The sequence below is a fragment of the Apostichopus japonicus genome, chromosome 20 (assembly GCF_037975245.1).
Source record: "Apostichopus japonicus isolate 1M-3 chromosome 20, ASM3797524v1, whole genome shotgun sequence".
NCBI lineage: Eukaryota > Metazoa > Echinodermata > Holothuroidea > Aspidochirotida > Stichopodidae > Apostichopus > Apostichopus japonicus.
In genome coordinates this window covers 12,203,800-12,219,646 of record NC_092580.1, presented here as the reverse complement: position 1 = coordinate 12,219,646, position 15,847 = coordinate 12,203,800, and the positions used below count along the sequence as shown (strand labels likewise).

At 38.1% G+C, this 15,847-nt stretch overlaps 3 protein-coding genes across 10 annotated transcripts in view; 2 read left to right on the top strand and 1 right to left on the bottom strand.

Moving 5' to 3' along the window:
- Window positions 1-4,400, bottom strand: part of LOC139961837 (uncharacterized) — a 249,171-nt gene extending 244,771 nt beyond the window's left edge. Inside the window, exons 1-2 of the mRNA XM_071961404.1 lie at window positions 2,251-4,400; window positions 1,743-1,840 (exon numbers count right to left, since the gene is read on the bottom strand). Of these exons, the coding sequence (XP_071817505.1) occupies window positions 1,743-1,840; window positions 2,251-2,419 (267 nt within the window). The 5' untranslated portion in view covers window positions 2,420-4,400. The remainder of the gene's footprint in view (window positions 1-1,742; window positions 1,841-2,250) is intronic.
- The window catches only part of LOC139961859 (uncharacterized), a 37,266-nt gene that overhangs the window by 19,867 nt on the left and 1,552 nt on the right, over window positions 1-15,847 (top strand). For 4 of the 8 annotated variants that reach the window (XM_071961474.1, XM_071961470.1, XM_071961465.1 and 1 more), the window contains one exon: window positions 14,566-14,704. The exons of the other annotated variants lie outside the window; for them this stretch is intronic. The gene's annotated coding sequence lies outside the window, so the exon portion shown is untranslated. Of the gene's footprint in view, window positions 1-14,565; window positions 14,705-15,847 lie in introns of those variants that run through there. 8 annotated transcript variants of the gene reach the window in all.
- LOC139961847 (gamma-adducin-like) overlaps window positions 9,039-15,847 on the top strand; it is a 62,801-nt gene continuing 55,992 nt past the window's right edge. The window contains exon 1 of the mRNA XM_071961424.1: window positions 9,039-9,284. The gene's annotated coding sequence lies outside the window, so the exon portion shown is untranslated. The remainder of the gene's footprint in view (window positions 9,285-15,847) is intronic.

Sequence of the window (15,847 nt, the reverse complement as noted above, 5' to 3'; positions counted from 1 at the left end):
CGATAAGCTTTTCACTCAAATTTGTTTGCACAATTTTTCTTTGTGCGAAGTTTGTTTACCAAGTAATTATGTTTGACCATAACCTTGAAGAATACTTGTCTGAGGTTTAGAAAAACTGGGATGATGCCCTTTTAAGGACTTGACGTTCTAGGCCTAGATAATAAAATGACAATGTTGGTTGTAAATTCTTTGGATGCCTATTATAATTGTCAGTTTTAAAAACAGTATTCTAAATATGCAAAAGCTTCTCTCACTAAAGAGGGGATGCTATTAATGTAATAATTGGCTCACAATTGTTTAAGTACAGTTTTGCCCATAAAATGTGAGTGACTCTGCATGGAGCAGTGTGCAGTGCTTGTATTAAAGCACTTCTCTATGATATGGCTCTACACTTCCTTTAGGTGGTGGTGTGTATATGTGGACCATTTTAGTGTATGTTGAACATCGTCCTGAGAGCCCCCATTTTTGTATTACAAGAACTGGATGCAGAATGGTGCATTAATTTGTTTGATGAACTTTAACGCAGTCAGTATTGACTTCCCCCAGCTGTGTACGCATCCTACTGCAAATACCGCGCAGGCCTGTATCATTGTGAACCCATAGCCCTGCAGTTTCTACAAAATATTATATGAGCATCCGGTCCCCCATGTTTAGTATTCTTCAAGAATATTTTGAAAAATTTGTGTAACCTAGCTATATAGAATGGCAACTTGGTATGTTACCATTAGTTGACATGGACCACATCACTAAGATCATTCGAAAAATATCCAACTGAGGGGACTTGAAACAAGCAGAACAAGTGGCAACTGGACCAAATGATAGCTAGCAACTTTCGAAGGAACCACACCGTACCGCTTCCGAGCCAATGTACTTGTGCCGGTATCCCAACCCGCTCCTTTTCCCTCATTTTGTCGAATTATCAGTGAGGGCAGAAGACGAACCTCCATTTGCTTTAAACATTTGTGCGAACTGTATAGGCTGTACATCCCCCTACTCAACAAGATGATAGCAGCTGGGCTTCAGAAGAAAGCTAACCTGTGCATGACTAGGCGTTTACATTACATGACCGTTTAGTGGTAACGTTCTCTAAATTAGTATTACTATTAAATACACTCACCCAGCTCTGATATTGTATCCTTTGATTGATACTTGATGATTGATAGGCTATGTTTGACATGCAGGACATCTAAAATGGAGCGGAGAACAATTGTTTGCTCCTTTTTTGCTGCCAACTTAGCTCGCTGAATAGCCAAGAGCTCCTCCTGAATCTGGCATTGCCTCACTGCTGCAGGCCGATTTTGGAAACTCATCTGTGGTCGTAGTGGCTCTACTGGAGATGGCACAGATGGAGTTGGCTTCGAGGCATGTTCTGATTCATCAGAATAGATGGCCTCCTGAAAAGAATGATTAAAAAGTAATAAATAAATGAAGGATTACCTTGCTGGGTGCACAAAACCAACAATGGGAGCAGCCCTTCCATGTACAAGAGCCCAGACAAAAACAATTGTACTCGGGGGAAGAGAGAAAATCTCTTGTGCTGGGTCTGCTATACACTGGGACTAACGAAAATACCACAGATTACCACTTTATTTAGTACATGGGCCCAGGTAGTAAATGGCCCAGGCCAGTAACGAGCTCTGCATAACTTGTGAAGATGTGGCGATACCCACCGGAATTGTTTGCAGGTCGATACTTATAAGGTTAATGTAATGTAAGCTAATTTTCAATGCCTGTGAGCTTGCCATATCATCCTCAGACAATATGCCGCAAACCACCTCTTTGGCTAGCAACCCCAGAACTTTCTCATAGAGAGCATCTTCCAGCACTGGGGGACCACCACCTGCAATAACAATATAATAATATATCAGTTTAACTTCTCAAAGTACGTTGATTTTATGAAGTTATTATTATTACTATGGCCCTCTGTCAGAAAACGCTGGCCCCTGTCATGGAAGCATCACCCATTTTGTTGAGGAGAAAACATCAATAGTTGTATCATACAGTGCTTATGGCGTCATCTGGTCGTCCTTAAATTTAGAGGCTCCCTCTTGCTTATCCCTAAAATTGGAATCTACATTCCTCAACAGAAGTGATTGGACATATAGGCATTAGCTAGCAATCGACAACCCTTGCCCTCCCCCCCCCCCTGCCTCCCCTTTAAATGTTGCAGCATAATGCATTCAGAAACTGCAACACTGATATTGGGAGCGAGGTATGTCCTGTGTACTTTAACATATCATATAATCTGACCTGTCTTGGGGGCTTTGTAGGCTTTGGCCTTGGAAGCCAATTCTCTCCATTTCTTTTGGACCGTAGTCCACTCCCGTACTGGTCCTCCAACTGTTTGCAGGACCGCTGCTGCCTTCTTCCAGTTTCTGTTGAGTATGATCAAGGTTAAACAAATTAAATACATGTTCATATTTCATCCATAGCACCACCACCCAAAAATTTTTTAAATGAATCCAACACTGATATATACAACATGATAACAGGAGGCCTCTCCATAATAAAATATAAATTTCAAACCTGGGCATCCATTAGAAAGCCAAGGAAAACAGGATCTGTTCAAGATATAACGCAAGATCAGTCATCTGACAAATTTTGAATTCTAAAGTGATATTTTATGGTTTCTGACATTTCAAATGATATTTTAATAACAAAAATTAGGATTTACTCAGGATATTGTAAAACCAAGTCTTGTGTAGTGGAATCTCTTAGCTGTAGCTGCAAAAACAAAACAAACAAACATACAGACAATTTGAACATAAAATGATTGCTGTGGAATTCACAAACCTTTCCTTCATCTTCTCTTCTTTACTGGACCCCTTCCCTCCAGTGCCAAAGAGCAGTGCCTTGTGAGTGGAGACAAACTCCACCAAAGTCAGTGTTTCCACCTCTGAGAAATCAGGGCACTGTTTTCGCTTTTCCTGAAGAGGAATATTTGTTTGTGAAAATTAGGGCAACAAGATACAATGTGTGCTCTTCTGATTTGACCACTCACTGTAATACTGACATACGATATCTTAGTCCTAATACTAGCACAATGAGTAGCGGTGTAATGTTAGTATTATTGTTAATGTTAGGTTAGGTCTATCCAACTAGGTTAGGCCTAATTTCTTATGGGACTGGCATACACGTTCAACAGCCTACTCTGTACTAGCCTAATAGTAATACTAATAGCATTCATGTAAATAGGCTTGGCATACGTGAACATTCATGGCGGCAAAAGGTAAGTGGTCTAGGCTACTACTAGGCCTACATCGCAGGCACAGTAGCCACTGACGCCATAGCCTACATAAGCCTAGGTCTGTAGACTAGCTTTTGGCTTGTAAAGTTGTAGCATGTAGGCTATATAGCAGTATAACTAGGCCTAAGCGTACGTAGGCTAGTATAGTAATAGTATCAGTAGTAACTTGAAACATGTCAGGATCTACCTTACGAATTTAATGCTAGCACATACTACCCTAACCCTTGGAGAGGACTGTAGTGTGGGTTCATCGCGATCAGCGTTAGCGGCTTCCTGACTCGGATTTGGAAAACATAAGCATAGTACTTCATAGGCCTTATACTGATAAATGCTAACACTTGGCCTATGCTTGTGTTACGGTTAAAGTTGTAAATATGGTTACTAGGCTATTTGGTCCCATTACGTCTGCACTGTAGCTTATTAATAATAACGAAGGAGACAACTTTATGTCTCGATAACTGCATGAAAAAACTCTCCGTCTATTTGACGTCAACATATAAATATTACATAAGTTTTGGCCAAATATTGTGATTATAAAAGGCATTTTACTTGGTATTTATCTTTCCCATTCTCGCAATTGTAAAGTTCGTTCGTGCGATGAACTGTTAAAACTTTTCGCGGTCAAAGGTCACAGCCTCGTTCATGTCAACAAAAATTAAATGTTGCGTCTTAGTGAAGAACACACAGTTTTGTGAAACCGAGATCCAAACAGTACTTTACTTAACTAAAATCACGCGCATCAGAAAAGTTGCTTCTGAGAAGTTGCGCTGATTAGGACATTGGTCTATTGCAAATCAACCCAAATCGACAAAGAACTCGCAGAGCACCTATTGGTGAAGTTCCACGCGTTGCGGAGGTTCCAAGGCAAGATTTTTCCTGAACAAAATTCAAGTCTCAGAAAACATTTTTCTATCGGGCAACCTGTCAGGCTGTCACACAGAAAATCCCAGATTTCCGAAGATGAGGGTACAAGAAAATAAACTTAACTACAACCGTTCACGGATTTTCACCCGTATAAACAAGTAGCATATTTACTGGGGTAACCACTGCTTTCTCGGAATAACCTCCTCATTTTGATGAATTTCTAGAAACCTGTTAATTGTAGTGACCTTCAGTCTCCCTATAATGCTTCACATTATCACAAACGTAAAAAACCCATAAAAACTACCATGGCATCATTGTGCACGCCATTTCCCCGAAAGACTACTTCATTGCGAAAACTGCACTAAAGGGTACCGGTACTCTAATCGTGATGTGATTGAGGAAGAATAACGTCATGTTCAGATGGTTACATAAACGTACATGTATTCCATCTGTTAACTCCAGAGCCGTGTATAAATAAACGGCGTTGAGTAAATTGTGAAACTTATGTGATCTGACCTAGTATAGTAATTCTAACAAGATAAAGGTTATTCCTCTAGACGAATTACACGTACGTACACGTTGCATGGCATTTCATGCCACCTTTATTTCTCCAAATCAGACCTCGTTTTTACAAACTACTGTGCGCAGTTTTCGTCACCATATAAACCTTCCTAGGCAAATCCTCACCAGTAAACAAATTTGCTACGCTTTTCCTTGACCTTAAGACAAAAAGTGGACAAATTAGGTTATACCAGTTTCTGTATACGGTATAATCATTGCACCAGTCCTCCTTATTTCACACCATCTGTGCCTCAACTTATGCTCTTTCCCCTAAAGGCAGAAAAGCAGTGATGGTAACTGATAATATGCTAAAACAAGCATTACATTAGGTCATTTAGCTCTTTTTTTTCCGACAATGGCCTTTCCAGCGGATTATACTATCTACTTGTGGTACGGTACCTATAAATCGCATATATCTTGCTCACAGCTATAGCATATACCCCCCCCCCCCCCAATCCACGTCTAAATGCAGCATTGACTGACTTACTAAATCCTCAAAGTAATGCAGCCTCCCATCACTGGATAGCTGGCAAGTTGACCATTTATGGCACCATCACTTTTGCGTATTACGACCATGTACATTTCTTTGCTATGAGAACTTGAAGTTTTCGTCATTTGTAAACAAACCTCTTTACTTATAGCAGTAAACAATTTTCGTACGCTGCTCCTGGAGACCTCAAGTGTTCTAAAATTGCCTCAATTGACCCATATTTTGCACCATATGTACTAATTCATTCATGCTCGCCAACATCCAAGCCATACAAAAGAAAAACAGATGCTGATTGATAAACAATTCAAACTGAAAGGATGTTCTCCTGCTGTCGCGGCTTTTTGGCAATTTTCCTGAGACGTGAGAACATTCTGGCGGATTGATTTAGACTCTTATACTAGGAATATGCCACCTCATAGAACTTCATGCATCGAGTTTCAAAAATCGATTTATTAAACTCGACGACTTCATGCTGCTTGTAAGTAGTAATGTAAGTGCTAGTCTACTTCTTGTCTTCATTTCACATTGAAAAGTCAAAACAAACGATTGATTAACCTGTAATTAAAGCTCAACATATATGAACAAGTTTGACCCAAAAAATTGAATCCCGGGAGCTGAATCATCAGTTTCTTGAGTCACTTTTTTTTGTCGGATAGGTTATATGTTAGTATTATCTAGTTTTGCGAAATGCTTTATCAATATCATGACTGCGACTAACGAATAGGCCTATACTACTACAGTATATACTAGTGGGCCTACCAAGTTCGTAGCAAAGGCAGTGTTAGAATTTAGCAACGTTAGGCTTTGGCTATTCCGACAAGGCACTAATGGATGTGACACCTCTGTTAAGTGCTTGAATGAAAATAATCTTTATTAAGATTGGGGTAAGGCCTAGGCTAGGTGGTGTTTGTCAACAAATTGGCAATGACAGGTACCGTACTCAGCACAAATGCCAAGTAAGATGGGTTACTAGCCTAGGCCCATAGCCTAGTATTAATACTTTGCACATTAGGACAAGGTCGGCTATACCTCTTATCAGCCTAACCAATGTTAGGTGGGTATAGAACAGCTGATTTATTACATGCAGTGTTTGACAAAACCATGTAGTTTAGCTAGATTGCAGAATACCCCACAACACAAAGCTCCATGCTGTAGCTAGCTACACTGCCACGCAAACTAGGTAAACAAATTATCCTTCAGAAATTTCCCTTTCATACTTAGGAAAAATCAAAATAAGAATGAGAATCTGATTACCTTGTAATTGCACAAACAAATTTTAGTTTTTTTTTATGTCTCATAGTAATAATATTAACAATGAAATGATCGGTCGGGGTATTTATAAAAGGAATGGCAAAATTTGAACTGTCCTGATCTGGTGAAGCCAAAACAGGATAATACATTGAACTTAGTTTGGTTTTGGCATTTCTACCCGTATTGAACTTTTCTATAAATGGTTGTTCAAAAAGGAATGACAAAAAATTAACTGACCTGGCGGTGTAGCCACATCAACATGATACATTGAATTTAGTTTGTTTTTGGCATTTCTCCTGGTAATGAACTTTCTTATGCATAAATGAACCGACGGTATAGCCACAACAGCATGATACTTATTCTTTCTATGTCTATGTATTACTATACAGATGCCATAGCCAACCTCTGTGAAGGGTGTTGCTTCAAAGTTGTGGGTTATTCTGCCATTACTCTATTAGTTGGATAGAAAGCAGCTCCTTGACTTCTTCGGTATCTTATCCAGTGTAAGGCCCATATTGCATTTATCTGGAATTGTTAGCATTCCATTCTCACTTACATTCATTCACATATCAGCATCTTACGATTGATTAAAGAGAGATTACTGTAATAGAATTTTTACTTTAACAATTAATGAGTAATTAGCCTTTTTGTACAAATTGACAATTTTGTTGGCTGTCACAATTATGCATGCACACCACACCTTTCTTATATTTTAAATCAACCAATCAGATCATCCCTATCATGTAACTTCAGACAGTAACAAACCGCCTGTTTCACTCATTATATAGGTACATTCATGTACAATGTAAACCTGAACTACAAGATGAAACTGAGCCAAGCATTTTAGCAATTTCCTTTACAAGTAAAATCTCCAAAGACTAGAAAAATCATCTCTTAAAGAGGTTATGAAATGCAAAAAAAATTCTTTCTCATCGTATTCTGTATACTCGTAGCTTTCTAATGATACCCAATTTGTGTGAAACGAAGCTTGCATCCTCGAGGAATAAACGATCAAAAATTTGAGGGTAATAAAAACTTTCAAAAAATTGTTGTATTTACGATAATGCGGCGTGACGTCAGTCGAGGAACTTAGCTCACTTCCCAGACGCTATGTTTACATTCTTAAACGTCTGAGAACACACAACATCACACTGTTGCAGCGCTCCGTAGTAATTGAGATTTGGTGTTTGGTGTTTGTTTTTACGTAAATTTATCTTGTTACTGTTAAATATGCGGAGCCGATATGTGGTATCAGGTTGCTTCACCACAAGTAAAGACGGATTTCTACTGCAAGCTTTTCCGAAAGATGACAGAAATCGAAGAATGTGAACACGACTCGCTCAAAACACTACACATACACAACGTTATGAGTGCCTGTAGGCCTATACTGTTGCCAAATTACTTGTTATGACAATAGCCTAGGCCTCCTTGATACAGCAAATGACGATTTTTTGTTGGTTACCTACTATATTGCACAAAACTTAAAGCCAGTTGGTTTTAGAACAATCAATTATAGATCTGCAAGTTTTCTTTTGTGGTAAAACAAATTGCTCAACCGACCAGTTTCGGTTCAGGGTCGTCCAACCGTTCTGCTCGGGGAGTTCACATGGCAGCAACGCGTTTCGGCCATCGGGATCGTTTTACAATTCTTCTGCAAGGGGCTCAATTGAAAAACACTGATATTATCTTCATCACCCTCAAAACTATTTCCTCCTCTTCTTACTCAAGAAAATAATTTTAGTCAAAGCTTACGAATGTCCTGAGAGGTGAAGTCCTATTTCCTCGGAATCAGAAGATTCGGGAGAAGACAATTGATGAGAAGAGTTTTGTGGTTACATGTTGTAAACTGTATAACACCGTATAGGTAAACAGCGGGGAGTCGGCTTTGGCTGAAATGGTTCCTTTGATGACGTCAGATGAACTGCGGTGGGCAGCTTTGCTTTTTTTTTACGAGTGGCAGCTGGAGAGGTCTCTAGGGAATACTTTGACAGCGAATTTCTGGCGTTTGAAGCCGTATTTACGGAAAGTTGTGAATGGGTGGTGTTGTAGTAATGTAGATAAACCATTCGAAGACATGAAAATTTTTCATTTCATAACCTCTTTAACATAACCAAGATAGCACGTCTGGTAAACCAGACGAAAAATCGTGTTATCTCTGTTCACAGTACAGCCATTAAAAAATTTTCCTTGTAGGCCTACATAATATTCTTTTTAACTACAAGAAAATTAGAAATAATCATATTTGAGACATTTGTCAATAATATAGTATTGTGCATGTTTTCTGATTGGGCAATAATTGGAAGAAGTCCCATAGTATCTCAACTGACTCTGAGATGGTGAAAGATATTTGCAATTTTACCTGAAACATTCTTCTTTCATGGTCATCTTAATTATGGACTTTGAAGGTGACTCTGCTGTACTGTAGGGTTTCCATCTCAAAGTTCCAAGAAATCTGACGAGATAATTGCTTTAAGCTTCTTTGAAATGTACTCAGAAGTAGCAACCGTATCTTAAAGTCGTTTGTGCACTTGCTTTGTGCACTTGTGTTGTTGTTGCCTATACATCATCATCATTCAGGGACTGCAGTAATCATAGGATATATTTCATATTCTTATTTTCCTGTAGACTAACCTGAAATGAGTGTGAGGCTGGGTCAACGCTGCAGCAGATTACTGCATGTCCAACTGGAGGAATCATGGCAGAAGTCTGAGGTTAGATTTGCAAGGAAGATTCACACTGCAAGGTATTCATCAAAGTCAAACAAAGTTCAGCGAGAATATCTTATCCATGTTGACCAGCCCAACACCAATTCACCTGAGAATAAAGAAGAGTTGTTAAAGATTTGAAAGTCAAACATTTGTTCTCATAAAGGTTTGACATCTGTTTCCTTTCCTTCCCATTACTTTTAATTGGTTTTGTTGACAATGTCACTGTACAAAGCATTTAAGGTTACACAAATTTATACACAATACGATATTTACAAATATTGGAAAGAAATAAAAAAGCGAAGTTTAACATTGTTACAAGAACGGTACAAGCCCAAGAAAACATACGCTTTACTCTTAACCAACAATTTTGGAAGAATTTGCAATTATAACATTACACAATAAATTCAGAACATACTGATTGAAAACAGACATAGCAACACACCTCATGGGTCACAAAAATCAGAGTCAGAAAACAAATCATTCAGTACAAAAACCATTTGAATTACAATATGACGTGATCAACAGAGGTTACATGAATATTCAACAGTCATGAAAAATTCCAATTCACTTCCCCATGCTATTTATGGTACAGCCTTAAACCCACTCTCATTAATTTAGAACCTGACCATCCTCCCACTCCCCATTTCTTCCTCACGTCTCCACAGATGTTGGGTGCTAACTATCTGTACCTGCGTAGCTTCTGTAATCTCTATTGAATGCAATTGAAGTACAGTATATTGTGAGTTCAAAATAATTTTCTTTGAAGCACAGCTTTATTTATTTAGTGACAAAGAAAATGTGACTCACTCTGTGTTTTTGTTTTCCCTATACTTTGTTTCTATATTACACTAATTATGTTGAATTACACTATATTTGATTAAATGTTAAAAATACAAATCATATAGACATGCCTGAGACTGCTAGTGTTCAGCTTGTACTCTTAGTACACTGTAGACTGCATCAGAAGTAAATGAGAGGGTATATCAAAGTATTATTTTAGTGAATCCAAAGGTTAAGAAAGCCAGCAGAAACTCATTTGAAACACTTTCCATGAGATGATTGTGTACAAATACTAGCTTAGATAGCAAGTTCAGAGAATTATGAGGCAGGCATTCCTGGTTGGGGAGTGCCATTTAATGTCCCCATCGATATAGTTCTATACCTCTTTATTTGTTTTACTTAGATGTTTTGATTTATGAATTGATATCTGCAGATGGTTTACTCGTGATTGCAAAGCCACCCGGGTGTCAGTTAACACAGGAAGAACGGACGCTGTCTCAGTCACTGAAGTCGTACCTCAACTGGCGGAGGCTTGCAATCTACCTTTACTGGAGATAGTCAAAGCGCCAGAGAAGTTAGTATCATGTTCTTTGTCTAATAGTCGATGCCAAAAGTTTCTATGTATTAGATAGGCTTGTCTTTGTTCTTTAAAAGGCATAGCTGGTAGTTTTTCGACATCCTCTAATCCGTTCAAATCTATGTTACATTGAATATTTACACTTGTACCTTTCCATTGATGTATGGCACATTGTATTATTTTCTTTTGGGACTCGGTAAAAATTGATCAAACCTAGCACTTTTGGACAAGGAGTTTGCTCTTTTCGAAACAATTCCTAAGCGCTCACATGACTCCAGGTCACTCTGTGACATACATGTGCGGAGTTGGTTGAGGAAAACTTTTGATCAAGCTACTGACTGCAGCACTAACACTACGCCGATACGACACTCTGTCATACTGTTAAAATCAAAGTGCAAACGAATTGTGTAGTAGGAGGTTACAAAAACACTTGTGAAAACCAAAATTTCAGTTTCTCTGCTTTTCTCAGTCATCAAACCGACAAAAAGTGTCACAGGGTTTAGATTAATTTTGTAAGTAGCACTCTCAGAGACTTTCTCACTCTCGGTGCTTCCCACCATCTGCAGACGAAGATGTGTTCAGCACACTTCAACACAAACACGTATTATAGGCAGTATAGTCTACGCAGAGGCCATCTAAAGATAAAGTCTCCCAAACTTTGATATATGCCTAAACTCATCAGCCTCAATTGCCCCATTGTTCTAATGTGCATACTCAATTGTTTGTCTTCAGCGGTGATTTACCCCATTGGTGCAGGATAAAAAGGTCATGTTACAAAAGAGTGCACTGACACTCTGAGGGGGTGAGGGGGTGAGGGGGGGTGGTTCTGTTTGTTTTTTGTTCTGTATTCTAATTGTAAAGTTCTTAATTTGTTTAGGGAGTGTCACTGCCATACAAGCCCTATCATAGTTTTATAGTACACTTCCTTTCAAAAGCTTTGTTTCTTATCTCCTGCTATGTTACATGTCATACTTATGTTGTGATAAAAAACAAAATATTAAAATGATATGAAATATGGCTCAAGCCAAGCTGGACAATGATCTGAGCCTCTCAGAATCGATTAGTGAAACAAAATTTGTAATTTCCATAGTCTTTACAAACTGAACTGTACCAGAAGAACACATACTAGTGCAACACATAGGAAGGATGGTGTATTTCTTGGCTAATTTGAAGTCAGAGCTTTTTTTTCGACTACTACAGTCTACAGCTAGTATGTAATCTCCTTAGCTTTGTAAATGATAGCATGCTTAATATGGGGCCAGTAAGTACAGATCTTTAAGATACAATTTGTAAATTGATTTCAGTTTCTGTGATCATGGGAGATGTATGCATCTTACATCTCAATTGCTACACATCCCAATGTTCTTGCAAAATTGTAAGGTTTTGTGTCATGTTATCATGCACAAAAGCTCAAATTAATGATGCACAAGTTGAATGCAAATTTCCCAAGTTAAAAAACAACATTGGAGTACTTTTTAGGTTTCTTTATGTTATGTTCTATCTGGTAATGTTCTACAGTAATTCTAGAGAAGTTATCAAAGTGCCATTAAGTACACGAACCCCCCCCCCTCCCCCCTCCTTCATATCTCTACTAACATGAATTCTGTCAAGTGAAATGAATGCCATTTATATTCAAATTAATTGGGGTGTATTTTGTTTTCTTTAGCAATCATTAAATGAAGACGAGGTCACAGAAAGTATATCCATGAAGAACCTGTCACAGTAAGTATATTCCCTTTATTGTTAAGTGCAAGATACAGTACCTGAACCCCCCAGCCCCCCCCCCCCACCTACCCACTCCCACCCCTTTATATCTATACAAACATGAAAGTACATTGGATGTTAATATATAATCAAATCAATTGAGGTGTACTTGTTTCTCTTTAGCAATCATGAAATGAAAACGAGGTCACAGAAAGTATTATCAATGAATAACCTTTTACAGTAAGTATATTCTTGTCATTGTTGTGTAAAAGTAAGTTGGCCTCACGTTTCGATCCTAGCAGGATCTTCTTCAGAGGCTATATGGAAGATCCTGCTAGGATTGAAACAACAGGCCAACTTACTTTTACTTAGTGCTTTGTGAAACAGGCCTCTGGAAGCTATGGGTCCACTTCTTGGCGGTCCTGATTTTATTTCCACATTATTTTGGGGGGTTGGGATATTCTGCCTTCTCCTTCCCCCTCTGGCTAAGCTAATTGCCCCCCCTACCATTTTCTCTACCTGACTTTTTCAATCAAATGACTTTTCAAATTAGGTATTAGTGCTGGTTATGTATTTCATGTTGTATATGTATCCCCATTCCAAAAACTTCACCTTTCTGTTCAGAACATCTCTACCCTGACCCCTCCTCCACCCCTGACATAGAATCAATGCAGACTTTCATTGATATCTGCCTCCCTTATTGATTGCCTCATCTTGTTAGATCTGATAGAAGTCAATGTGTAGAGGTTGCATAGACCCCATTAAACCATATTTGCAATGGTCCCTTGGGAATCTTTGCGGGAGGGGCCGGACTGTTAAACAAACCTGCTGGCTTCCATCTGGAAGCTGAGGGTATACTTGTAGGCAGTGGTGATGTTGCTTCCAACTTTTTCACCTGGGGATTTTCTGCCTCACTGCCCCGCACCCCCCCCCCTTCCATATATCTCTGCCCTCCTTTTTTTCTGCCTGACCATTAAATTAATGTCAAAGGTGGTATTCCTATATACTTCACTAATACATTTGCCTATATGTACTAAACTTACCCCAACCCACAATATTTTCCTTCCCCTTTTCTCATTGATCTCTACCCTTACCCCTTCTCCACCCCTGATATTTATAACCAAAGCAAACTCACATTGAGGGCTGCCTCTTTTATTGATTGCCTAATTTTGTTACTACAACACTCAATGTGTAGAGAGGTTAAAGGTGTATAGGCCCCAAACTAAAGGATGCTATAATCGCTATAAGATTTCAAACTGCTCTTCCCTGGAGGCATTTAATCTCTAAATTTTTCCATAATTCTAAATAAGCAAACAAGATGGCTGAATGTCCCAGTGAGGTAAATTACCTTCAGGGTGGTAATATTAAGAGTATAAGAAGTTTGACCATGTGCAGTTGACCATATTTGAAAATCTTGCATATTTGGGGTCAATACAGCATACCTTTAACATGTAGACCCTTTTTACCCTGTTTGCAATGGGGATAATTATTGGTAGAGGGCTGTGAAACATATATCCGTTGCCTTCTCTCATGAAACTAAGGAGGGTGTGGTGGGGGGAGGGGGGGGGTGGTCTCCATTGCTCTGGCTAGCCTGAACTTTAGGGTTAAAGGTAGCAGTACTAGATATTTTATTTATGCACTACTTTAACCCACATTAAAGAGCCCTCCCTTTTTCTGTGCAATTCCTACATTTACCCTTACTTAAGCCCTGGTACGTAGTGAAGCAATGCCAAATCGCATTGAGAGTAAAAGCATAGTCAACCAGGTAGCTCAGAGCTCATAGTTTTCATGTTGATGTTAATTCAGATTGATTGCCATCATGGTTTGTTTTGGGTCAGCCGGAGTAAAAGTTTGAAACATAGCTTAGTGTAGTAAAACAGAAATTAAGTATTTCACTTCATCATCATCACTTACCATTATTACACAACATTGCTAATCTGTCACTCACATGTAATATTGGTTTACTTGCAATGTGAAATCAAGTGGTGAAAACACACACATTGAACAAACCTGGACTAACTAAACTGTAAAACTTCTTGTCCCTTAAAAGTCTGAACTACAACATGGCTAATGTAGATGTATAACCCTACCAGAGTTCATAAGTAATTTAACTAGTAATCATATTAACCACAGGAAAATTTACACCAGAACCTGATGAAAGAAGCATGGAACTAGGAACACTTCCTGAAAGTTGTGATAGTTATCTAAATTTATTGAGATCTAATTTTAATTTTAATTAAAGAAGTTATCAATGTCTATATCGCTATAGATTGGCTCTGTGTACAGTGAATGTAATTGGGCAGTGTGCTGTGACAGTGAGTGTTACCAATGCTTTTGCAACCCATAAGTGTAATTTGTCATTTCTTTTACTTCTAATTTACAGCTTATAAACCTCCTCAGCAAAGACAAGGATGTCCACAGAGATTCTGCCCCTTCTGGCCAAAGACCTTGGCTGGATCTCAGCTTACTCCACAAAAAGAAATCAAGAACCATTTCCACTGCTGTTTAAAACACTGTTTATTTCTATCACTTTACCACCATTGATTCATTAATGTGAAATGTTATCTCTAATCAGTACAAACTTTCATGTTTAATAAATGCAATATTGACAGTCAACTGTAAATGTGATGCTCATTTGGAAGAACTCAAATAATAAAGTAAATTTCACAAGCTTTACTATTCAGCTCAGTCTTTCATCTTTTATAACACACATGATTGATACATTGTTTTTACATGATATGCACATTGCAAACATTGTACCATGAGTGATTCATTAAAATGCGTGTGTCTGATCATCAGGATAATCTTCCCTCTTTCAGAGAATAAATCCTTTCTACTCTAGCTGTTCTCTTGTTGTTATGTCACCGTTCATTGCCAATTTTCTACAAAGAATTTTTCATTAAAATTTACTTATTGTTCAATACACAATATTTACACAACACCTTTGTCTTAGAGAACTTGGCTATTTTCCCTTCTTAATAGTGGCATGAATATGCCACGCTGGAATAAAAATATAACTTTAAAAAAAAAAATAGAAAAAATGGGTTAGTAAGTTGTTGAATTGAATGACAGTCAACTCCAACTGACTGTCATTACTCACAACATTCATCAAGATACAAGTTTATACAATAGACAAGCAGTAGATGCTCCTGCTGTTTTTAATCATTTAAGTCACAAAAGGTTGAAACAAATTTCATTGGAGTTTCATTGAAACTTCAAGAAACCAATTCGGTCAATTCAATTAAACCAATAATCAATGCCCTATTGTATGCTACTTATTTTGGCTCTCATCTCTTAATCATAAGTGTCTGCATGTGTTGTGTTGAGACACATTGTCACTGAAGCTAATTATCGCCAGTATAGTTTGTCTTCATTCTAAAATTTAAATTATTATATTGAATTGTATTGAATTATTGTAATCAAATAATCTAATGTTAATCTTCATGTTCATTGGAACATTTTGATGACTGGAGTTGTTTTTGCATTGCTAACTCCAATGGATTAACAGGGAGTTTTCTAAAAATATGTGACATTTGCATTCAGTATTGTAACCATAGTTAACATCATTTTGGATGAAAAAAAATCACCTAACAGACTGTCACACAGTAAAATGTGCCTTGATACTTGGTATGTGAGGATGCAGATATTCTTAGGAAGTTATAAGA